Genomic DNA, 25073 nt, shown 5'->3' with positions numbered 1-25073 from the left:
TATCACTATGTTCCTCAGGGTGTGTACCGTGCGGATGTTATCACTTTGAGTGGAAGACTGTGGCATATAAGAGTTAGGCATCATTCACACTGCTGTCGAATACATTATTGTGTCACCGTCACGTCAAAAAAATTCACCGCAGGCGGGACAGATCTTTGTACAAATAGGCGAAAGTGGCGTGCTGTAAACCTCGTGCCGGAGTATAGCACGAAATGAAGATATCTGATTGGTCCATCTTGTAGGGGCGGGGATCTGCCGTCGTGCCTGCCACGGAAACATAGAGCACCACTCTAAGTCATCGTCATCCGGTTTTCGAGGATATAACGACTAAGAAATCTTCTCCTCTGATGAAAAGTAGTGCCGTGACGATAACGCAACAGAGCGTTTGACGGCTGTGTGAATAGGGCTTTATGCCAACAGACCACTTCCGAAACAGGAGCGCGTAGCCACGTCACCAAAGCAGGCTGTGTTAAAAAAATCACAGCTCATCTACGGAGTGAACGATGATGAGTGGGCGACGCTATGGAGGTGCATCGAGAAACCGTGAATTCTCTTTGAATTTCGCCCAGTCAGTATGCCTTATTCCCGAAGTGTATGATGAAAAAGCCTACTACGCCTGTCCACCCGTCCGTCCATCTGTCTGTCTGTCTGTCTGTCTGTCTGTCTGTCTGTCTGTCTGTCTGTCTGTCTGTCTGTCTGTCTGTCTGTCTGTCTGTTTGTCTGTCTGTCTGTCTGTCTGTCTGTTTGTCTGTCTGTCTTTCCGCCCATCCATCCATCGTCTCTCTGTTTAACGAAACATCTCAAACGAAGCATGTACCTCCGCGTTATTTAGTGATCAATTTGAGTACTAGCGATGCGAGGGCCATAGCGTACTCTAAGAATGGTTACGACAGAAACTACGGCGGACAAGCCTATGCCGTAATGAGCTTCGCCCCTAACAGCGAAAGGTGGGACATTTTTTGCCACGTGATATAATAGCCAGACCATCGATTGGAGGGATGCGTCTTGGACAAAGCACTGCTGTCAATTGCCGTTGACGTAGCGGAAGTGTCTCGAAGAGCCTCTTAGCTGCGCGCTCGTATGCTCCATAAACTTTTGTGGTTGACTGTACTCATACGCAGACCACACCTCACTTTTAATGTTCTCGTACTCGGGCATATCACAAAAAAATTACAGCGAAATGCAGAGGGCATCGCAGGAAGCTCTGAAATAGTGAATATATCAGCTCAAGACGGCGCTGCAGTCTTGCAAAAAACGGCGGCTCCAAACTTTTGTGACTAAACTTCTGCAGTTATCCCTGAAAATACAGCATTATAACACAATCTTTTGACAAGGAACGTGACCAAATCATTCCAACGCTAAATTTAAGTGACGAAAGAAGCAATCAGCCGAGCCATATAACTGAGATCGTATTGATATCGTTTCGCTGAAGCGCCGACGGGTGGACGGAAGAAGAGGAGACCAATGTCGCCTGTTCTGGAAGCAACTGTCAACGCGGTTACCCTTGGCTATTCATTCTATAATAAACGCACTCCATCGCGACAGCTTTGGTAGACGTGCTGGGGTTGATGGGTATTGTTCAGTATTGTTACGTCTAGGCTGTTTCTCTTCTTGCCGGTGACCCGTGACGTTTGCCTAGTGGTTATGATGCTCGACTGCAGGCCCAAAGGTCACGGGATCGAAGGTCACGCATTTTCAGTTCCTCAGAATATACTTCAGGCCCACGCATATATATTTAGTTGCATGTAGCTGTAGGCTCTGAAATTTTCAGCTAATCACGCATCACCCGAGACTTGATCGAACAAGACGGTTGAATTGTCAGAAAATGACCCATTTTTTAAGCAAATATCATCCACCTGAGTTCATGGGCCAGGAATGTCCTGGCCCCTAATGTTAAATGGCGCCGTGAGCTTCAATTTTTGCTTCTTTTTGCTTTTTTCCTTCTTGAAGCCATCGTACTACCTCCCATTCGATTCACCTTATTGTGCTACAGTAATCTTACAAACTCATTCTTTAAGCTCCGAATCACGAGCAGCCTGGCTCTTGTTCTAGTTAGCCAGCAATACCCTTCAAATATACGCTTATGTAGTTGATAGATAAGTGAGGTATTATTATACGCGGCGTTAATCAACCCGAATACTGTTGTATTGTCATGAACAGTCTTTTAGGACAGATTTTTTTTTTTGATGAGGCACTAGTTTTGTGAAGCCGGAAACTGGGTCTGTAGGGAAGGGTTTTCCGCTTCACCTACCTCATGGGAAAATCACCTCAAAATGCAGGTTACCAAAAAGGCTTGTTCTTCTTTTTCGACTTCTTCCCTACACACCTAGTTTTCGTTTAACAGGGAATCTGGTGAAGGATGCTTTTGCTCCACTAACTTCATTGGTCATTTGTTAGGCTAACAGTTGACATGACATGACAAGTGCTTTATTGAATAGTCCTGAGGAAAAATGATGAATATCGCCCTAGGGCTCCTCATCAAAATGGTGGCTCCACTCAGGGTGGAACTTGGAGGTGGTGACTCTCGGCGACTGCCCGAACCCCCTGGACAGCCTGCAGTTGCTCATTTATTTTTTGTGGACTGGTGTACCACAATAGAATTTACCCATTGTGGTGCAAACCCATTTTTTATGATGGACTGTGACTTCATTAAACAACGTGACTACAGGACAGGCCGACAAGCCTAACCACTGATGTGCTTCGCACCTGATACCACTTTCCACTACTTTATTTTCTGAAGGCGACTGTTGATGGCGTCCGTTGTTAATCTCAGGAAACTCAATGAGCGACAATAGGCGCACTTACGAAACATCATCTGGACACTTATTGAACTGTGAAAAATTTCTGCTAATACAGATTCACCTTAGTATAGAAGTGGAAGCAGATTTGTGATCACAGCGTGTATCGAAATATAAAATTTCTCACTATAGGCAGTCAACGGTTTGAGCACACGGTACTGAAGTGGTCGTGACAATGCTGCGGGGTTTGGCTGTGTGTCCAAAATTTCATCATCGTTGCAACACGCAGTATACGCTTAGATGTGTGTGACACTATTATTCACAAAGGTCCAGGTGTTTGCACAGAGTGAATCACTAAATGAAAATCGCGTCTTAGCAGTAGCATGTACAATAGAGTTTTGGATTAATATGCAATAAAGAGTGAATGTTTCTTGTCGTCTAATATTTGATTATGTTTTTGCAAAGAAGCTGCTTCTACTCATTGTTGGAGTGGACAAGCACTCTACTGCAGAATATAGCGTTATATTCGAGACACATGCCTGAAATCATACATTACATTAATCACGATGCTGAACATTCAAGAAAAAACAGAGACAATTTCGTTATCCAAGAGTTTATTTCATGACTGCGTGGAGGAACGTACAGTGTTTTGGCAGATGAAAACATTGCTTCTGCCTCGATAAGAAAAAGAACATAACACAAGGAGGAATTCGGACTGGCAAATGTCCTGCGCTTGCACCGTGTGTGCACTTCATTTTGGTTTTCATAGTGATTGCTTTGATACAGAACATGGAAGCTTTAGTTCCCGCTGTATACTAATGTGAACATAGTACTATTGGTGGTAAGTGCGCAATTTGCATAACTCGCATGCACATGCAAAGGTGTCATTTTTGGACGAGTTAGCTGATATAAAACGCCACCAACTTCCCCGAGAAGATAAAAGGGTGCTAGATAAACAAGAGAATTTTTACAAAGAAGAAACTAAGGGTCTGTTCAGGACAACCATCCACTTTCTTTTACAGATCAGTCTACACAAAATAGCAAGTTTCTCTATTAACGCCTGAATCTCATAGGCACCTTCAAATGAGTCTTAGGCCAAAATATATGTTGCACACCTAACGGTATACAAATCGCATAAAGAAAAACGAAAAGCACAGACATACGTGAAGATATAGTTAACATTCGTACCGGCTTACTTGAACTTCTAGTTTTGATGAAATGTAACAGTTTATGACAATGTTACGAGAACGATTAGCTGGACTAGTTTGTAGCAATTCATGTTAAAACGGCCAGCGCAAAAGAACAACGACACAAGCAAAGAAGAAATGCACGAGACGAGCGCTGTCATGTTCGTCTCGTGTACTTGTTCTGTGCTTGTGTCGTTCTTTTGCTCTACCTGCATTACCATGAATTTGTAACAGTGCCTGACATCCCAGCGAGGGGCACCTCTTTCGATTGTATTGATCCCTGATCAACGTCAAGTAACTCGAAATTGATATAAACTGCTCCAGTTGCTGGACAAAAGCTACTGCGGCCAAAACATTCGAAATCGTTTAAACCTTCTCGCCTTAGACACTTTTCGAACACGACTAGTCTGCTCAGTCTAGTGTCGCCTACCAGTAGCCACGCAACAACAGTCGCTATCAAGAGTGGCTGTGACCGAGTTCCTGAGTGTGCCCAGAGTTTGCATTTGCTGGTATCTTTTTTGATGACTCGGTTCTCGCATTCACTCAAAGAGTGCCAGCAAACAAGACGAAGCATGTGACATACCGAAGACCACAAAATAAACGCGAGGTATGTGCGGAAGGCGCAGCACAGTCACAACGAAAGCTTGAAAAGTGGCCTTTCAAAGCCTTTTCTAAACACTCATTGGGTAACTCTTGCAAGCACACTTGCTTGATACCAACTACGGCACTAATAATAAAAAAAAAATTGGGTAGTAAGCAGGCATTCGCTATGCAATTTTTTTTTGTCATTCTACTGTGAAACGTGGTATCCGCTAAACATTTGCAAATAATTTTGTGCCGATCGTTCACGCAATGGCTGGCGACGATAAGGAAATATATGTCAGAATTGGGTATGCGCCAACGTTAATAGGTGATTAAAAATAAGCTTTTGTATAGGGTTGGAGCATTGCACGACCCACTCATTACTTTATTCACATTGTGCGACGACTGGTTGTTATTTCGCTGTTCTAAACCGCTTTATAAGTCGTAATAACGCGATTCCACACCCGGATCCAGCCTGCCTAGGCAAGTTTGCCAACAAGTCTGAAGTACCGGCGTAGCTCAGTGGTATAATACTGGGCTGGCATGCACATGACTCAGGTCGAAGTCCCACTGTGTCATTGGTACTAGGCTTTTTCTCATTTCTTGTGATGTCGTTGTGGACAACAGAGGCGGCAGACAAGTACGGCGCCACACGTGACACGAATTTTGATCTCATAAGAGCTAACGCTGTAAAAAAAAAGCCCTGCATTAAATGTTCCGTAGAGTCTGTAGCAGCTGACCTTGAGCCAATCATTCAGCTAGACGGAGAGTCAGTGTCACGCCCATAAGAAACGCACCAGGCACATATCAGTGGATAATAAAACAATGTTGCTTTTTAAAGTAGGCTCTGCACAGAGACATACAGTACACGAACTCCAATAGTCTTATCAACTTCCCAGAAAATTTAAAGAGGCATATTTTGATTGGAAGCAAAATATGCTCCAATTTGCACTTCGGATTTTTTTACTTTTATTCAAAACTGTGTACTGTTGGGAAGCTCTTATAGTGGCGCTTCAGGCTACACTGTAGCTGGGTACTTACGTGTACACAGCTCTTCTTACGATCAGTGTCCCTAGTGTCCCTCGTTGAACTTCCATCTTACAGTACGTAGCAAAAAACATTCAAAATAGAACATAATCAAAATTTCGCAGATGTGCGTCAACCTAGGTGTTTAGATGGTGGCCATACCCAGCCATTATTATTTTTCTATATTGATTGACTGTTTGTTTCTCTGGGTCGGTAAGCAACGTATTTGATTAGGTCTTTGTTGCCTTAAAGCAATCATGGAATGAAACACATAGCAGTAGAATACGGTTACAGTCTGTGTTCTCCAGCTGGCTTTTGCTTAAGTTTCACGAGCTGTGCGAGCAGACACACACATCGGCTGTGTAGTTCCCGCTCATAGGTATGCGGGTGTCGAGTGATGGGCATATGAGCCTTTACTAATTTTTGCCCAGTGACAGCGAACCGCGCATGACAATTGAGAGGCATTTTACTCGGTGTACGTTGCTCTGCCAGGTAGCTTCTACAGTTGCGTTCACGAACCCTTTTGTTGTAGGGAAAGGCGGTCCAACAACCAGACCTCCTAATTCTGCTTTCCTTTTTTTCTTCCTATTACCAGGCGAAGGAAAACGGCTTTCACTGTTTTCGGGCAAAGTATGAGAGCGGGAATATGCTGTGAGCATCGAGCTCAGAAACTCACTTTGATTTGATTTATTGATATGTGGGGTTTAACGTCCCAAAACCACTATATGATTATGAGAGACGCCGTAGTGGAGGGCTCCGGAAATTTAGACCACCTGGGGTTCTTTAACGTGCACCCAAATCTGAGCACACGGGCCTACAACATTTCCGCCTCCATCGAAAATGCAGCCGCAGAAACTCACTTTCCGAATCCAGCTAACAACGAGATGCGGCAGTGTGAAATTAAACTTATCTTGGTAACAGACCTGCCATTAAGACGCAGCTGATTGATGACAAGCCCAGGAATTCTAGAACACGGGTTAATGAGAAATGACGCATACAAATGTGTATTTGTCAGGTGCACCTTCGAAGGCTACCTTTGTGTAAAATCACTATGGCTGTGGTTTTTTTTTTGTTTTTTTTGCACCCGCTAAATCTGTGAGTCATAACGATCTTCACTTCAATAAAACTCAATCCTTGCGAGACACACACCAATTATAAAAATAATTACTCATATTCGACAAAAATCTTTCAAAATGAAGTTACGTTCCAGCTGCACTGCTGATGGCAGGCTTAGGAAAGCAAGGAAGAATAACAAGAGAGAAGGCAGGGAAGTTAACCAGGCACATTCCCGGTTTGCTACCCAACGCTGGGGTAAAGGGAAAGAGGCTTAAGGTGCTGAAGCCGCTCATGAGGTCTTTCGAGAGACGCCTTTAGCGAGTCCGTCAGTCTGCTGCCCGTCCACCGCCCTGACATGTATTCTCGTAACACCTTGAGATATCCTCCCATCAACGTCCTCAGTAAATGATCCACTGATCCACAGTGCGCTTCTCGGCCTTGACGTATAGTACACACTTTACAGGAACTGTCGTATCCATTCTATGAACGCTGCAACCTTGGTGTATCCGCCGAAGTGGTTCGGCGCTCCGCAGCCTCGGGGTCCTCCCCAGCTGACGATGCCCTCCAGGACCCAGACGCGCTTGTCGGCAACTGACTCGTCGACGAAGACGAAGGGGCCACCACTGTCTCCGGTGCAGGCGTCGATCCGTCCCTTGACGTAACCACCGCAGAACATGTTGGACGTGACCGTCAGGGGAAAGCGGCCCTCGCGGTAGGCGCGCTCGCACTCTTGTGCTGACACCACCGGAATCACGGCCTGTCTCAGTACGTCCGCGTAGCTCCTGTTCTCCGTCTGGCCCCAACCGGTCGCCTGGGCGAAATGGAGTTGAATTTTGTAGTTGGTATTAGCTTTGAGCTTCCATTACAAAAGCGTTAGCTTTTCCCAGAGAGCATTCTAAACAACCCAACACTTCGAAGCAAAAGGACAGATAATTGCGTGAGTTAGTATACTGATTCATAACTGGCTGCACACTACAAACAGGGGCTAGAAAGAAGAGACACCGCGAGCGCAGACTCGCAACTGCTTTGTTGAAAAAAGACAAAAAGACGATCTAGCACGTCATGCATACCCCTTGTTAGACTACGACGTTTACCAAAATTCCCTTCGAAACATTTTAACGTATCTATAAGACCTACATTACACAAATAAAAATAATGTTATCTTCGCAACCATAGGCAAAGTAAGCGGATGAACACAAACGAATCGTGATTACAGTGCCTAAGTTGAAAGACAAAGTACTGCTTCTGTTACATATCACACTAGCATGCCATATCTCACGCATTTGGCGTTGGTGCGTGGGCGAAATTGGTTTCATGCCTACGTAATGAAAGAACAGAAGGGAACAGGTGAACCTCGCACACGACAAGCTACGCTTGCTCTCTGTTTCCGAATATGGGAAGGACTCCAGAATTTTTCTTATTCTCTTAGCCAACAAGACCCAGAACTGCAGCTAATGCTATCCCTGTCACCACTTCTGGCCTACTTTTGTAATGGTCGCTCCATAGCACTTTCATTAGTGTCATTAGTTTTGATATATCACTTCTTTTTACTAGTAGTCGTCCGTTGTATTTTGTACGTGGTTTTTATTTATAATACCTGCTCTAGGTAGTTTTGTTAGTTTTGTTAGCCAACCTGATAGCAGGTGATGATGAAGGATTTTGCCACGTTAAAATAAAAAAAGTTATTTCGTTTGCTCTTCATTTTATCAGCTGGTTCATTACTGAAGCTGTATTCGATCTTTCTTAATTCATCTCCACCACCCTGTATTTGCGCACAAAAACTTCACCTCACACCAACCCAGTAGTGGTGGTGCTGCTTCCAACATTTCGTATTTCTATTGTTATAAAGGTGATATCGATGTTTACTCACTTGCTTCTTGAAATGTATTATTGCATGCCGTGTGAGTAAACGAGCTGTGTGTTTTATTAGTGTTTGTATTTTTATTGCATTTGCTTCGGTAATCCCTTAGTTTACAATATTGGCCATGAGTATGCTGTATTTAGGCTATATCTTCAAATAAATAAGTAAATCATCGTTATTGTGCATAAGTAGAATGGTAACGGTGGTCTAGTGGTTAAGGTACTCGGCTGCTGATACGCAGGTCGCGAGATCGAATCCCGGCTGCGGCGGCTGCATTTCCGATGGGTGCGGAAATGTTGTAGACCATTGTGCTCAGATTTGGGTGCACGTTAAAGAACCACAGGTGGTCGAAGTTCCTGGACATCTCCACTATGGGGTCTCTCATAACCATATGGTGGTCTTGGGACGTTAAACCCCACATATCAATCAGCTACCACAAACTGAGTGGCATCCACAAACTGAGCATCTTAATTGGGTCCGAAATTGTAGAGTGTCATGATAATCACTTTGTAATATCATAAAATATCAAGTAGTGCCGAAGGAGTAAGCTTTCAGCGTTTCATTAAGGTCCAGTATTTAACTTGTCATGCGTAAGCATGCAAATTAAATGAGGGTGTATGGGTCCTTGCTGTGTACATCATCAAGTGACCCTTATGTACACTAAGCGTTCCATATGTTACACTAACCACGCCCAGGTGGCCATCGACGATGTTCGACTGCGATGTCCTCTCGCTTGGCAGGCATATAGGCTGCACCCGACTGCTCAGCTCCACCGGTCGATCGAGCAGCACCATGGCGATATCCGCGTCGTACTTCACCGGATCGTAATCGTCGTGCACGTGAATCTCCTGAGGCTGCAAAGCATTACATTCGGTGTAGTGAACAGTGCAATAAAAGTACGCTCTGTGAATTCTCAAGTGTGCTCGACAAAAGCCTCAGGTTATTCGACTGACTATGGCAGGTGTTTTGTTTTTAGGGGCGAAGCTCCTGTTTAGAAAAAGTTTATTCTGTCATGGGACGCAACAAAGCTAAGGGACAAGCGTCTGTATAACAGGCACAATAACAAACAAAAGACAAAACACAACATACATTACACATTTAAACAAAAGTGTCCAAGTCCGTAGGATGTCCATAGTCCATAGTACTAATAACTATACATACACTACATAAATGCACTAATCACAATATGGGCAATGTTCATGATGATATATGTGCAGAATTTACAAGACTTGGTTAAGATGTTGGAAAATATGAACAACAGGTATCAATATTCAAAAAAGTTACTTTCTTTACAGCGTTAGAATGAAGTGCATATATAGAAGAGCTCACACCAATATGGGAGATACACAATCATATAAAAATAGTAAAGACATACTGATTACAAGCACCAATCAGACATTGACAGGTGACCTGGCTGTAGGAACCAGGCCAGGTGGAAGACTAATCGAACGCGTCTGACAACTACGGAAAGAAAGTGGCACGACCATTGTCGTAGAAATTCTTCCTCCCCAAGGATGAACAATTCCTCCGACAGAAACGATAAGAGCTCAGAGTAGAGGCGTTCCAGAATTGGAAAAAGAGCACGACGACGATGACCTGCCGCAACAGCTTCGTACCTATTACGCCATAAACAAAAAGCTCCTGCAGCTATTAGAAGGCGTGCAAAGCGACTACGCGAGCAGCGACCAGATGTTACAAAGCGATTTACACCTAGGCCACGAAAACTAGTGTTAACTGACTTCCAAAACACATTTGCAATGACACATTGCTGCAGCATATGCTGGTTAGACTCCTGTAACGGGCAGTTAGGACAAGTGGAAGGTGGGACCATGCCCCACCTCTCCTGTCTGTCCCGTGTTGGGAGTACTCTCCATCCAAGACGCCACATAAAGTCACGGAGGTGACCAGGCAAAAACGATGCCGTTATCGCGCTCCACCAGACATGTCTCGATCGTGCTAGACGGGCTGGAGGAACCAGAGGAAGCAGAAGAGCCGTTGTTGTATCTATAATGCGGCTTTCAAGAATGTCCACATCGGGACAAACCTGCTGCGCGTGTCGATAAAATGCTACTGCCGTTGAGTAAAATGCAGACACGTTAAGTGTTTGCGGTGCAGAATTAAGCCGTGCATCTGGTAGTAAATAGCGTAGTTTGGTGCCTAAGAAATAACAGGCAAGATCACGCGCGGGGCACTGATCATCATGCAACAACCGAAGTAAGAATCGTAGGGCAAGCAGCCGGCAGCGAACAGAGACGGATGGGAATGCGAATCCACCGCAGTTTCTCGGTTGCCCAAGAGCTGCTCGGCAAACCAGCTCTGTTCCACCCGACCAGACAAAGGAGCCAATGAGGGATTGCAACGACCTGGTGATTCGTAATGGGGGCTGTAAGACATGAGATATATACCATGCACGGCCACAAAACACCGTCTGTGCTAAATACCTTCTTTCGAGCATCGGTAAATCATACTCTTGAACTTCACGGACGTGTCGTTTCACATCTTTGACTACTGAATTCCACAAGGAGGCTGATATGCCGTAGCAAGTGTAATCATGCCCCAGAGTGCGAATAGAGTCACTGTTTTGAAGACCGAAAAAGGAACTTAGACATGCGTCTGGAGAAACAATGAATAAATATCGACATTTAGAAAAATTTAACGCAGCACCTGAAATCGTGGCTTGGGCGTCCCTCGTAGTACATAAACACCAGTGGCACATACCCGATATAGGTATAACATTTGACCTCCAAGGAGGTGCCGGTGAGAGATTTCTGCTGTGCGTTGTTTAACAATAAAAAAAATAGTGCTGAATGTACATGCCGATGGCTGCTAATGGGGAATGAGAGACAGAAGCATTCGGCTTTTAGTCAACGCGCACGCTGCGATCCCCATTAGCAGCCATTGGCATGTACATTGAGCACTATCGGACAAGAAAGGGTTGCTACATTATACTCGCTCGGTGTAACCTCCTTAGTTTTAGAAAGGTTTAGCGAGCGTTGAGCCGCAGGGCCATGAATACAATGAACTAGTATATACCATGAATGAATTCGAGGTGGTTAAAGGGGGGAAGCAGATACGAAGCGCAAGCCGTAAGAAATTAAAAGCTGAATCCTCCTGTCTCTCATTTCACATTAGCAGCCACTGGCATGCACATTGAGCACTATCTGACAGGAAAAGGTTGCTACGTTATACTCGCTGGGCCTAACCCCCTTGGTTTTAGAAAGGTTTAGCGAGCATTGGGCCGCAGTGCCATGAATACAGTGAACTAGTATATACCATGAACTCAAGGTGGTTGAAGGTGGGAAGTAGACCCAAAGTGCAAGCCGTAAGAATGTGTGCGTGTGCCACCTCTCGTTTAGTCCTTGGAATGTCCACTGAATGGCGGTGCTTCTATATGGGGAATATATGATAAAAAGATGTGAGATGGTGGGACTTGGAGTGTTGAATAGATGGAGGAACGGACACACAGACAGATGCATAGATGGACGCATGAACGGACGCAGGGGCGGATGCATGAACGAACGCAGGGACGGGCGCACGAACAGACGCATGGACGGTCACACGGACGGACGCATCGACGGACAAATGCTTCGCCCCACTCTCCATCATTCACTCCGTGGATATGCTGCCAATTTTTATTTTTTTTACGTGAATCGCAGTGAGACGCGACACTGAACTGCCTTCGTTTCCCATGGATTCGAATTCTCACGCTTTGCGCCTCGTGCAGCCGCCGTGTGTGTTCCAGCGCTCTGACTCACTCACTGGATTCCGTGCTGAACGGTTGTGGCCCCGCGATCTCCGACGACAGCACAGCTCGGGCCGATCCGCTCGACCTTCGCCATCTCCTGACGCCGTGAAGCTCTCGCTGAGTGGTACGCCGTTCTCTGACTCCTTCGACCATGTCCCCATCTTTCTCTATCCTATCTTTACTTTTGAATATGGATGTCCGCATCTCTATCCTTATCCCCTTCCCTCTTGAGCCACTGTTTAGGTGTCACACTCAGATGCAGACAGTTACGGGGCTCACTTTTACCTTCTTTTCTCTCATTCAGGAATCACTTCCCCCCCCCCCCCCCCCAACAGCGCTCGTAAAGCTTATTTATCCTACTGCGCGAGCGGAAGGTGCTACTGATGGCATCGTGCCATGGGGCCGGACGGTCAACGCTCACCGCGAGCACGAGACACTAAATGTTCAAGCTTTAAAATCGGAGTGCCGGCCAGGCTACTACGAGTCCACCTACTTGAGCACAGCCGCCAATCTTCGCGAAGCTGCAAATGTCTGGGACCCCGAGATTTCCTTACATCCACCGACCGAAAGTCATTCGTCGAATCGAAGCGGAAAGTGGCTATTCTTACTGCTGCGACTAGGAATATTTTGGAGGATTTTACGAAACCACGACATATTTACGAGGGCTGCTGTAATGAAAGGCTGCCGAAAATGCGGCTGCTCAGCGTTATTTATTGTGCACCTAAACGAGACTCTATACTCAGCGACAACTTCATTTGGCACTACATCAAGGGCTACAGAGCAAACTCGCGTGCATCCTGCCACCAGTAAGCTCAATTCAACAATAGCGCTGACATTTTCAACGTCAAATATAAAGAATTTTTCTTCATTTACTGTGCAGAGCTATTTGATACAGGACGCAGCACACACCAACGATGCAGGTGTCTTTTGTTGAATACCAATGGTAGAGCCAGATCAAGTTTTTCTGCTCTAAGCGGAGCAAACACATTCCAATGGCGAATTGGGAGCAAGATTTCTGTTTTTAAATGACCAATTTAGAGCAACTGCAGAGCATGGATTGCTCCTTGGAGCGAGAATTCTTCCTCCGCCGAAATTGGCGGATTTGTTCGGAAGTTCACGGGGCGTATTCTGTACGTCCGCCTTTCATCCAATTAACAAGGGATGTTCGTGGAACGCTTCTAAATATATGAATGGTACAAACATTATAAACCTGACACGCGTGTCGTGTAGGAACATGACAACATACCACGCTCATAGCGTGCACGTGGCGAAATGAACGCCGGCGAGGACGCGCGCCACGTCACGTCGAAATGTATTGGCGCCTTGACTGTGGCATGTAGTCATGTTCTCACATGACAGGCATCTCATGATTATCATGTCTGCACCAGTATCATGCCTTCATCATTCATTCACGTCCCCTAATACCAAATTTGGTATAAGTGAAGCTAGTGAAACGGCCGCCAGCGCCTCATGAGCGTGGCATGTAGTCATGCTGTTACAGGACACACATCTGATGATTATCCTGTCTGCACCAGTCACATACCTTCGACATCCGTTCACGTACTGTAATACCCAATTTGGTATATGTGACGATAGCGAAACGGCCTGGAGCGCATCAAGAGCGTGGCATGTAGTCAAGTTGTTACATGACACGCATGTCATGATTTTCATGTTAGGGTCTGCCACTTGTGTTCACCATGCAATCATGCCATACCATACCAGTTTTGCAACATGCCATGTGAACGAAACCACCGCAAGAGCAGCAGGACCATGAAATCTAAATTGTCACATTCATGACATACATGTCATGATTTTTTATGACTAGTCAAATATGTTCTTCATACAGTCATGTTATGCCATACTATGTTTTGTATCGATACCATTATCGAAACGGCCAGGAAAGCTAAAAGTCGTAGGCGAATAGATAGATAGATAGATAGATAGATAGATAGATAGATAGATAGATAGATAGATAGATAGATAGATAGATAGATAGATAGATAGATAGATAGATAAATAGATAGATAGATAGATGGATAGATAGATAGATAGATAGATAGATAGATAGATAGATAGATAGATAGATAGATAGATAGATAGATAGATAGATTTAAAGTTGCCGAATTTTGCTAAGAAATGTTTCGCATTTAAACAAACTGAGACAGTGAATACGTCATCATGACTCTAAATATCGCGAAAATTTACGATGACATCTTAACGTCAATGTGCTGTCACATAATGGTACGTCAAACGGTGACGTCATGAGATGACACGGTTTGCCTGGTCAAAGTTAAGGCGATTCAGAAATCAGTGCAAAGCAAGGTGATGAGTAGAGAGCTTATAACGCAACGCCTCCGATGCTGGAGGCAGTGCGAAACCACCTTAATTGCAGGAAACTTTTGAAGGGAGGGACGAGAGGTTTAGTACACCTAGAGTTAATTTAGATGAAGCATATACAGTAATTTTATAGGCACATCGACTTGAAAAAAAAAGATTGCTTTCAGTTTCGAATCGACTGAGACGGATGCATATGGTAATCCGTAAGTTTTATTTATTATTATTATTATTTTGTTATTTATTGGCGCTCAGTATGATAAGTTATATGCGCCATTCAAATTTCATTGCGCAGTTACATCTTGCAGAATCAATAAGGAATCGTCCAAGAAGGTAAGCCATTGTTGCCAACGTTTTGATAAGAGGCTTATCATCGCCAGAGAAGTGTCGAAAACGAGTGTCCTTGTTGAAGCGTTGATTCTGGTGACGTTCATCACTTAAAGGCTCTCTTGAATTTCCCTCGAGTGTCTGTCTTAGGTATAATATAATCGGATAAAGGGCTCAAGGTCACAAGGCGCGCGTGACGTTTTTCTTTGGCCCTGTCATCCTTCCCTGCTAAGCTTCCAGCTGTTTTGACGGGACGAGAAAAGAGAGAATGCAATTGCAGCATGCGACAAACCTTTGTAACTGCACTCGCACTGGACGGATTCTTAAAACTTTTGCGGCATTGAATTCGTGAGGCAATAAGCTCTTCCAGCGAGTTCATGCCTTGGTTACTTGAAAACGTTTTTCAAGGCCCCTTTAATGAGAGCGCCATATCGGTCAAGTTGGAATTCTTAACTTCACTATACTGCATGCAAACAACAAAGAGGACCCGTACAACAGAAAAAACACAAACGAAGGTTTCTCTTCTCCGTTACCCCTTTTTTTTTTGCTAGGCGTACCGAAAATATGTTGAACCAAAATCATTTTGATCGTGTTGCTGATAACCGGAAGACAGGCACAATTCTGGGATAAATATGAGAACGATATCAAATCTCGTTTTCGCATGCCTTGCACTCTCTCCTTCACTTGTATGTATATATTACGCCTCATATTACGCCCTGCATTCCGTAACTCAGCAGGTTCATGCACATGCGTGGAAATGATCACGATGATCGCCTTAGAGAAATATAGGAACTAAGCTTCGATTTATTTTATTCACTTTCTATTTCACTGCTTCAGACACTCCTTTACCTAATAACCGATGACACCCAAAAATATTTCGCTTACACGCTTTGTGAGTATATACCAATTTAAAAGAACTTTTTATGTGTGGGAAGTCAAACTCTAAATATTGATATGAATTGTGCGCACATGAAGTGGCCTGTGAAAGACACCCATTTTTTTATTAACCTGTGGCATATATGGCTAGAATATGTGTAGAGTGTGAAGATAGTCGTGCTACAACCTTCTCTGCTAATTCAGTTCAGCAACTCGCCCAAAGCGCTATTTTTTAGTGCCCGTGAGCTTTCATTTAATAATTTGATTACTTTTAACTCAAATCAACTACGTGAAAACTGGCCGCAGCCCACGTGGGTAGAGCGATAAACAATCACGTGTCGACGTCCAAGGTCCAAAATATGTGACACCATCATGGCGTCACAGTGACATTAGGTCATCTGACATCGCATGATAATGTTACACCTGACGTCGCATCTCAGCGGTAGGCCCGTCACGTAATCAGTACAAAAGCACGTTAGGTGCGGAAAAACTTTCGAAGGTGGCATGGCAGGAAGGACACATAACTTGACAGAAAAAAATAAAATGGCTTTCGCCTTGATGCCATCTTAACAGAACGCATAAAGCACCCTGTCAGTATTTATTTATTTATGTATTTATTTAGTATGGGTTATAGAAACAGGACGTAGATTTGGCGGGTGATACAGGCCACCTTTCTCGCTCAACAGTCATTGCTCGTGCAGGTGTTTACAGCATGCCATTGTTGCGCAAGAAGTCTGTAATCTCACCCACCGTTCGCACTTGCACGAAGGCGTCGTCCAGGCTATCGTCTCGGTGGTACTTGCCAAGGTAGAGGCGCATGTCCTTTGGCGCATGCAGGTTACCACGGCGGTCCCTGGCCACGCAGTGCGCTGCCGTGACCACCCAACTCTCAGAGAGCAGCGCGCCTCCGCACTGCAGGTCCCAGGCTTTCTCGTGTTTTGACCACATGGCCAGACCCACCTGCCAGGGCCACTGGCCGGCTTCGCTCACGTTGCCGTGGTAGATGAATGGAGAACGCGGCGAGTCTGAGCGGCCGCACACTGCGATTCAATCACACGCGAAACGCGACACGTGAGAATCTCTATCGCCATAAATTCCGTCATATTGCTTCAAATCTCATCTCCAGAATTCTTTTGTGGAAGCATAGTTGTTTTGTGCTATGTAAATTTATTTCTATGACCCCTTTTAAGCACAGTAATACGCAATTCCATAAATAAACATACAAATTTGCTTCATATATGAAGTCTAACCGTGCATGGTATGAAACGGTCCGCGAAGTGGGTGATCAAATTTCGTGTTAGGCCAGGAAGAAGTCCTGTTGCATGGATGTAGTGAAGGTGGTTGAAAGGCAGTCCTGTAGAAGTCCACAACAAGATTGTCACAATCGCAATGCAAAGTGGGGCGTCACAAAATGGACAAGACCTATCTTGCACCCAAAGAGTAGGCATGGGTGAATAGCCTAAAGAAAGCTTTAGAGAAGTTGGTCAGCTCTGGGGCAGAGGGTATCAAGTGGAGGAACTTTAACACATCAAACCATTTGTTAGTTCCATGCGGCAAAAGTGGTAAAATAGAATAAACACTTTATTTGTTGTTCTGCGCGAGAAGATTGGTGAGTGTAATCCTTAGTCATTCGATAACATTGGCGCAGGCCATTTTCCTCACATGCTTCCCGGGGGCCTTTTGGGTCTTCGGATTTGAGATGGGTAGAGCTGCCTCCCACGCTTTGATGTGTTTTCTCGTAGGTTACATAGGCGAATTCTGTGAGCATATTCATACCAAGTTTATGGGCGCCTATAAAACAGCCACCCTGGTGTTCTATGTGTTCTATTGGGGTAGACGCTGCACTTTGGTGCGTGTTTGTCAGGATCTTTCTTCGACAGTGTATCGGAGTGAACAGGGTCTGCAGGTGACACCACACTACCTGCGATTTCTTACTGAGGTTTCGCTCCAGGGGCTGAAGTTCCGTCATCTGATTCGAGTCTTTTGTATTGCAGAATTTCTGTTTTGGGGAGAAGTGGGCCCATACACAGAGCCGAACGTGGGTCCGATATGTTGGGAACAGAGGTCCTGAAGAGTAATTCTCAGGCGCAGGCATGAGCAAAACTCATTGACTTTAACTCCAGAGGGGCTGGGTATCCATATCAGCTACGTGGAGCTTATAGCTGTGTAAGGATTCGGTGTGCAAAGGGGTCAATGTAGGTTTTCCAGAAACTTTGGTACGCTGCGTGCTTTTCAATCCAGTGGAATGAAGGTGCAGCCGGGGTTTCGTATAGGGCGAGGGCAACTCCTGCTTCTTCCTTGTTAGTGCAATCTCTGTCTTGGGCATACGTACAATCGATCTGCTTTTCTTGATGAATGACGGCTGCCGTGTATTTGCAGTTTAATGGTCCAGCTACATCGACGAGGAAAGCACCCTCAGTGTCTGAGTACTCGTCGTGAGCTTTGGCCCATTCTTGTCGTCGATGTTCGTGGAACTGTGAATGCACGCTGCGTGGTAGTGGTTTAGTGACGAATTTCCGCCTCCATCTATATGCGATATGTTGTTTCACCCTCCTACTAATGGGGGCTTCGATGCCAAGTTGTGATACTATTTTCTGTCCAGTTTTAGTGATGGCCACGCGCATGACTTGATTCGTGTGGTGTGCTCAGAATAATTCAGATTTGGTGTTGTGGAACCCCATTTGAGGCAGACGTTTCGGTAGTGTTCACGGGGGTACGTTTAGAGCCTTTTTGAGCGTCACATGTATGACTCTATGTTGTGATTACCCGCCTCCACGAACCTCAGGTAAAGAGAGCTATAAGTTGTGCGGTTGATAACAAATGCCTGAATGATACGCATTACGTCGTGTTTTTTTTATCAGTCTTCATCGGTTGATTTGATTGACTGATATGTGGAGTTTAACGTCCCAAAACCACCATATGATTATGAGAGACGCCGTAGTGGAGGGCTCCGGAAATTTCGACCACCTGGGGTTCTTTAACGTGCACCCAAATCTGAGCACACGGGCCTACAACATTTCCGCCTCCATTGGAAATGCAGCCGCCGCAGCCAGGATTCGAACCCGCGACCGGCGGGTCAGTAGCCGAGTACCTTAGCCACTAGATTCATCGGTTGGCCACCCAACTAACCATAAGAGTGATTTGTAGACAAGAAGTTTCTTGTTTATGTATAGAAAATGAGTTGTTGCGATTATTGAAGTAGGCCTCACGAATTCGCATGTTTTCAACCTCTTAATTTGAGTTCCATTAATTTGTCCTTTGAGGGACCTATTGTCACATGCTTCATTTTTACATATGCGGGTTTTGGACATTCCAGTGAAGCATTCCAGATCATTCTTGCACCCTTTTCTACGACGGAGGTAGCCGGTTGCAGAACTTCGTTTATCTGACCCTGGTTGCCAAAGCGGCTCTAGATTACGATGTCTTCCATATAGATGGTATGACGTACTTCCACAATTTGATTTACGGCCTCTGGGAGGCGCAACAGGGTGATATGAAAGAAGAGCAGCGAAAGGACAGCCCCTTGGACAGCACCAAAATCATCCATATTGATGGGTGGTGATTTAAAGTCTCCTATGTGGGCTATAGTAGCCGGTCAGCCAAAAATTTTTTCCGCACATAAGCATATATTTTTGCACGGCACTTGAGTTTTCTGAAGTTTTTGAAAATGGTGAAGTGCTGAACATTGTCAAAGACACCTTTAAAAGCAAATGCGAGAATGGCCCTTTCCACTCGAGTGGTTCCGCCAGTAATATGTCGTTGTCAGGTCCACTGCTAACGAGTGAGTTTGGCTGAACGCGCAATTATAAGTGAAGCACTTCGGCAGGACGAGTCAGTGTTTTCTACCTCGCAGCTAAATACATCAAAAGCGAAGAGATTGTGGTTTTGTAACAATCACGGTAAGATATTTATTTATTTAATATTGTCTATGATAGCAAAAAGCTACGTTAAAAATGTCGTAATCAGGCATGAACAGAAATAAAAACTTTGATACAGGCACCCTCTAATTAGTAAACGGTAAGTATTAACGCCAGGTATGCATTTAAGTCACTGTAAACGACACGCCTACTACCATCACTAAGGCACTACGAAGGTTATAACATTTGCACGCTGGTACTTTCATAAGAAGTTAGATTAATCGATTAAACTACTGACGCCTCCTAGTTCTGTGGAATACGACTACTTTTCAGGTCGCATTTTATCACTGAGCTGACGCTAAGAGCACGAATTCCACATATCGTTCATTCCTTGAAAATCCACAAACACTCGAACACCTGGGTCTAAAGAGAAAGAGCTCCCATATCATGATACTTTAAAGAGTGTCTTTCTTAGCACTGAATACCAAAAAAGTATTTTAAGACCTACACGGTGTTACAATACGAAAGAGTATTTAAAATAATTTTGAAATTATATGTGCACATATAAAAATGCTCGAAACATATTACAAAGGAAGTCTTGCAAGACGAGTTGAGGACCTTGTAAGAGTGAGCATATTAATGATTTATAGTGTCATTGTGATTACCAACTATTCAAGAAGTTAATAGACTGTCATTATATTTTTAGCATGACAGTACATGAATAATGTTCATCCTGTACAAAGACAACGCTTTCTGCACCTTCTGAACGCGGCCATCACTGCGCCGCATAACATAAACTCGCCTGGTATGCAGGTGGCGGTCCTCCCAGTCCAAGTTCCATCAGGCAGACACCGGCGCACCTCAGATCCCACTAGTGTGTAGAAGCGGTTCACACAAGAGAACGTGGCGCGAGTGCCAACTCGGTAGTGGCCCTTGGGAAGTTGCGCCGCTGAAGATGGGTCCAGAGTAATCAGCGACAGCCGAAGCCGCTGTCGGCCGGTCCTGTTTGAAAACGAGGAAAATTTTAGGCACTGAAACAGTGAGATGCTGTGCGACTTAGGCCAAGACAAGACACATATATATAGACATAGACGAGCCTTCGTCTCAGTTGTTGTCCACTGTCTTCGCGTAAATCGTGCTGCAATTTATCGAGTATCAACCAACTCCACGAAGTTAAGGTATTTAAACTGCGACACTGTTTAGAACGTGGGAACAGGGGGTGGGCGGACTGAGAAAGTTGGTTCTAAACGTGTCCGAAACGTAAAGACGATTTTACGCAAGGCAGCCACTCACTTGCTGCTTGCCCTTCAACAGCAAATAAGACTCGCCGTGTTATTGCGCACTTATTTAAGTAGCTCTGCGGGAATACAAAGCAAGCGCTGCCCAAAAAAGGCGTGCCATTGAGCAGAGACAATAAAAAAATTACTTGTGATCTTTCTTTTCTTTTTTCTTTCTTTCTGTCACACTCTACAATTCTTCTTTAACAATTATCCTCATACATGTCGGGAACTAGACCTAAGGAGTGTAACACATGATTGCAACGCTTATGTTGCGCTCCTGCTAAGGAGGGAAATTAACACATGCTAAGTAATGCAACACATGTTGCTACCCACCACAAGGGTGGTTATGCGTGAAGCAAAGAGGTGTGACAACGAAATAAGCCAATGTGAAATTACAAGTAGCCTCGAAAACAGCGCCTTCACACTGGGACATTTCACGGCTAGAGCGACGAGACACTGTTGTATGGAAATGAGATCACCCGCAAGAATGTTATATGCACGAACAGTCTCACACAAGTTTTTTTTTTTTTTTTGGAATCTGCCATCGCATTTATAATTGCGAATCACAAGGAACGCAAGTCGAGAAGCAAAAAAAGTGGCTGCGCGCTTTTGATGTCGAAGTCATTCAAACTCGCAGCGACACAGAAGTATTTCGTAATCATTCTTTTGTTCTCGGCGAGCGCCAAGCGAAAGAGAATTACTATTGTGCCCAGTAGAATTTTCGAGGGTTTAAAAAGTTACTCGCTGTAATGCACCATGCCATGAACTGAATAACGGTAGCGTTAACGATAACGGCAACCTTATCTTGCCGCCACCAAGCATCTCGAGTTTGCAAGACAGTACGAACCAATATCTCCTGCTTGTGCCATTTTGTCTTCGGTGAAATAATGTTTCTGCTTTTCAGACATCCCCAGAAAGCTGCTTGCGAGGAAGTCAGCCCTCCCACCATCAGTTCGGTGACGGTACTCTTGTTAATGAGTTTCGCCATAGAAAAAGACGAACACAAATCCGGGAGCTTCAATGTCACCGTACCTTCACACGTGTTTTTACGCAAGAAAGGCAGACATCCATGTGCCCTATTCTCATTGCTTCGACGGTGAGTTCGGCTTGAAGTGTGAAAACGTTGCGAAATTTTGCGGGTTTGTCCAAATACGCACGCCGACCAAACTACCGTTAAGGCGCGTTTACATTAGAGAGACAAGACACTGATTTTGGTCGGCGGGCTGTCTTTAGGAGTGTCTTTTCTCTTGTCGTCGGTCTAGGTACACTGCAAAGACACAAAAGTCCGCGGGTGGTATAGCGAAGACCCCGCCCACGTTTCGTCGTGCTCACAGTCTTTCGTTGACGAATTCTGCAGTTACATTGGAGGCAAACGCAGCGACACCGACTAAACTAGCACACCCGCACCTGATTTTCAGCCATGCTCCCCGCTCTGTCATTGTCCTTCTCCGGCTACGCGGCGCAGCCTTCTCCATAATCTATGGTAACGAGGGACTGGGGTGGTGCACACAATAGGGATGCGAAGAAAAGACTTCCGCTGGGTGCTCGAGCTGCCTATTTAGACGCCGAGGGAGCTTCGGAGAGGGCATTCTTAACTCCCCCGAATTTGCCCGCTTCATAGACGTTTAAAGCAAGGACATGGGGAGAATGTTCGCTCAGCTGCCGATCTCCCGATGACACGCTGACGAAATGTCTGCGGATGCGTTTTGCTGGGGTTGTCGGTCTCTCATCATGTTACACTACGATGAAATGCTGTCTTTTGGAGCGTCGTCATCGTCGTCGGCCTAGTGTGACCTTGGGGTCTGGCGACTTCGTCGGCGGGCGACTCGTCGGCTGATGGTTTGCGTCTGCCTCGTGTTTTCGTCAGGGTTACGTCAGTGTCGGGTCGGTCTAGTGTAAATGCGCCTTTATGAACATTCTGCAGCACATGTTGGAAACAAGTGCCACCCGTATTACACTCTGATCTATCACAAGCCAATGGTCGTTCTCTTTCTCTTTGACATCGTGCACTTCGCGTTTGTTTTTGTGTCGTCGTGAGTGGAGGTCACGGTGGCTTTGGTTCTCTTGGGGTGTTTTGACTCGCCTTCCGCTCCCCGTGCGATGAGAACGTGTCGTGCTTAGCATGTCAAGAGGCATGCAATTTTGATATTTGAAGAAATCAGCTGGTGTCCGAATCCTTGACGTGAGTGAGACGACTATCTGTGAGTAGTGGCTCCGGCAGGAGCCCTTTTGCAGGCGCGAGGCACGGACGAAAAGATTTCCGTGGGCCTCGTTATGGGCACCACTGTTGAATTGAACTGAAGCAGCGTGTCACGTATTTTGTTACAAAGCAATTCAATCACCTGTGGTGGTCAGTGTAGAACTGGTACAGTTAAAAGCGAGCCATGTCGATTGATATATGGTTCTCTGCGATGTGCTAAGCTCAACGGCATGGGATGCGGGGAGACCCATCTTTTACTGGACGAAACAAATAGTCGCCCCTTGCGTTTTTTTCTGCGGTTTCATGTTTTTTTACGGGGCGCAATAGCAGATCAACCCTCCCGTTACAATCGTGGACCTGTTACATCTGAGTAAAATTGATATATGATTATTTTACATTCCATGCTGTCAACACCACCTTTCCTCTAAGTACTTGATCACCGCATGTACGTATTGACATGCGTACGTTTTCACACGTGCGAATCGCTCGCTGGATTACATGCCGACCGGTTGTGCCCTCGCGATCTCCGGTGTCAGCGTAGCTCTGGCCGACTGGGCTCGCCCTACGTCATCTCCTGGCGCCGACCTCCGACGACAGTGTACCTCTGACCGACTGGACTTGCTCTACGCCATCTCCTGACGCCGACAAGAGCTCTCGCAACTGGTTCCCTATCCTCGGACTCCTGTGACCGTGTTTCCATCTTTCCTATCTCTCCTATCCCCTCGATATGTCGTCGCTCTCTGGCATACTTGTTCTCTCTCTCTACACCTTTATTCCTGTCCTTTTAATCCCTCCTGGCCCTAAATCCTTGTGAGCTGCTGTTGAGCTGTCGCTCGCTGAAGCAGACAGTTACGGTGCTCACTTTTTTTGTTCCTTTCTCTCTCTTAGAACCACTTTACACACGTGCCATTAGAGATACTTAGTTGACAGTCTGCAACAGCTTTGCGTATGCAGCGTGCCATTGGAAATGGCTAGCAGGCCACGTCAGCAGAACTGCTCGGATTCCCACTAAATTTGTATGTTCACGAAACAGTGGGCACTCACTTGAGTCCACTGCCGCCTTCGTATACGTACTCCACTTCACCGTACGGAGGTACCGGTGGCTCCAGACACGTTGTCACTGAAACAAGCAGTATATTGTCTGTGTTATCAATACTTTGCTAAATATAACTTCTTAATGCCATAGAGAATTTAATGTCACAACAATTCTTCTTTCATGTTAGCTATTTCTTGTGCTAAGCAGAGCCGAAAACACTTGTTTGTGAGAAAATAAGACACCGACAAATAGTGGAAGAAAGCTTGCTTTGGCAAAAAACTTGCTAACTGGCTGTCCCCAAAACATTTGCATTGTTGTCTAAGCGTGGAGTCGTAATAGGCGCTTTCCTATAGATTTCAATAGGTTTGGGGAAATCACGCTTACGTGGCTGATAAAAGAATACATGAATCGGTATAACACGAATGTGAAACGCACGCATCGTTACAGATATAACTGAGCGTTCTTTGAGCATAGTTTTCGCAACAAATGTATGTATGTATGTATGTATGTATGTATGTATGTATGTATGTATGTATGTATGTATGTATGTATGTATGTACGTACGTACGTACGTACGTATGTATGTATGTATGTATGTATGTATGTATGTATGTATGAAGAAAAAAATGCAAGCATGGCAGGAATTGCCTTACCCTTAACAATTTTTCTTGGCAATCGCAACTGTGCTTGGTTCTTCCTAAGTATTAGGATTGTTTCAAGTTGCGGGAATATGAGGGCAACTGATTGCTCTCAGTTAGTTAGAGTACGTAAGTGTTTGTGAGAGTATGTAAGAGTAACGGTAGCAAGAGTATAGTGAATCGTTTTTTTTTTTTTCTGGCAGGGGTGTGGCAGGGGTGGTCGCATCTGGATAAAATCGAATTCCTAGAAGCCAGTATGCTAAGGTAAACAACACCGCAGCTAGTCTAAATTGGCAAAGCCCACAACAATGGTGTATTTTTTATGATAAA

The 25073-nt window shown here is 45.1% G+C and overlaps 1 protein-coding gene across 2 annotated transcripts in view; it reads right to left on the bottom strand.

The window, feature by feature from the left end:
• Positions 1 to 3335: 3335 nt before the first annotated feature.
• The window catches only part of LOC119172170 (clotting factor C), a 46921-nt gene continuing 25183 nt past the window's right edge, over positions 3336 to 25073 (bottom strand). For both annotated transcript variants that reach the window (XM_037423193.2, XM_037423202.2), the window contains 5 exons: positions 24114 to 24189; positions 20392 to 20591; positions 16483 to 16772; positions 9137 to 9304; positions 3336 to 7400 (listed from right to left, as the gene is read on the bottom strand). In XM_037423193.2, the coding sequence (XP_037279090.1) occupies positions 7047 to 7400; positions 9137 to 9304; positions 16483 to 16772; positions 20392 to 20591; positions 24114 to 24189 (1088 nt within the window). In that variant the 3' untranslated portion in view covers positions 3336 to 7046. The remainder of the gene's footprint in view (positions 7401 to 9136; positions 9305 to 16482; positions 16773 to 20391; positions 20592 to 24113; positions 24190 to 25073) is intronic.

The sequence above is a fragment of the Rhipicephalus microplus genome, chromosome 3 (genome assembly GCF_043290135.1).
Source record: "Rhipicephalus microplus isolate Deutch F79 chromosome 3, USDA_Rmic, whole genome shotgun sequence".
In the NCBI taxonomy this organism is placed as follows: domain Eukaryota; kingdom Metazoa; phylum Arthropoda; class Arachnida; order Ixodida; family Ixodidae; genus Rhipicephalus; species Rhipicephalus microplus.
This window is presented reverse-complemented; position numbering and strand designations above follow the sequence as displayed.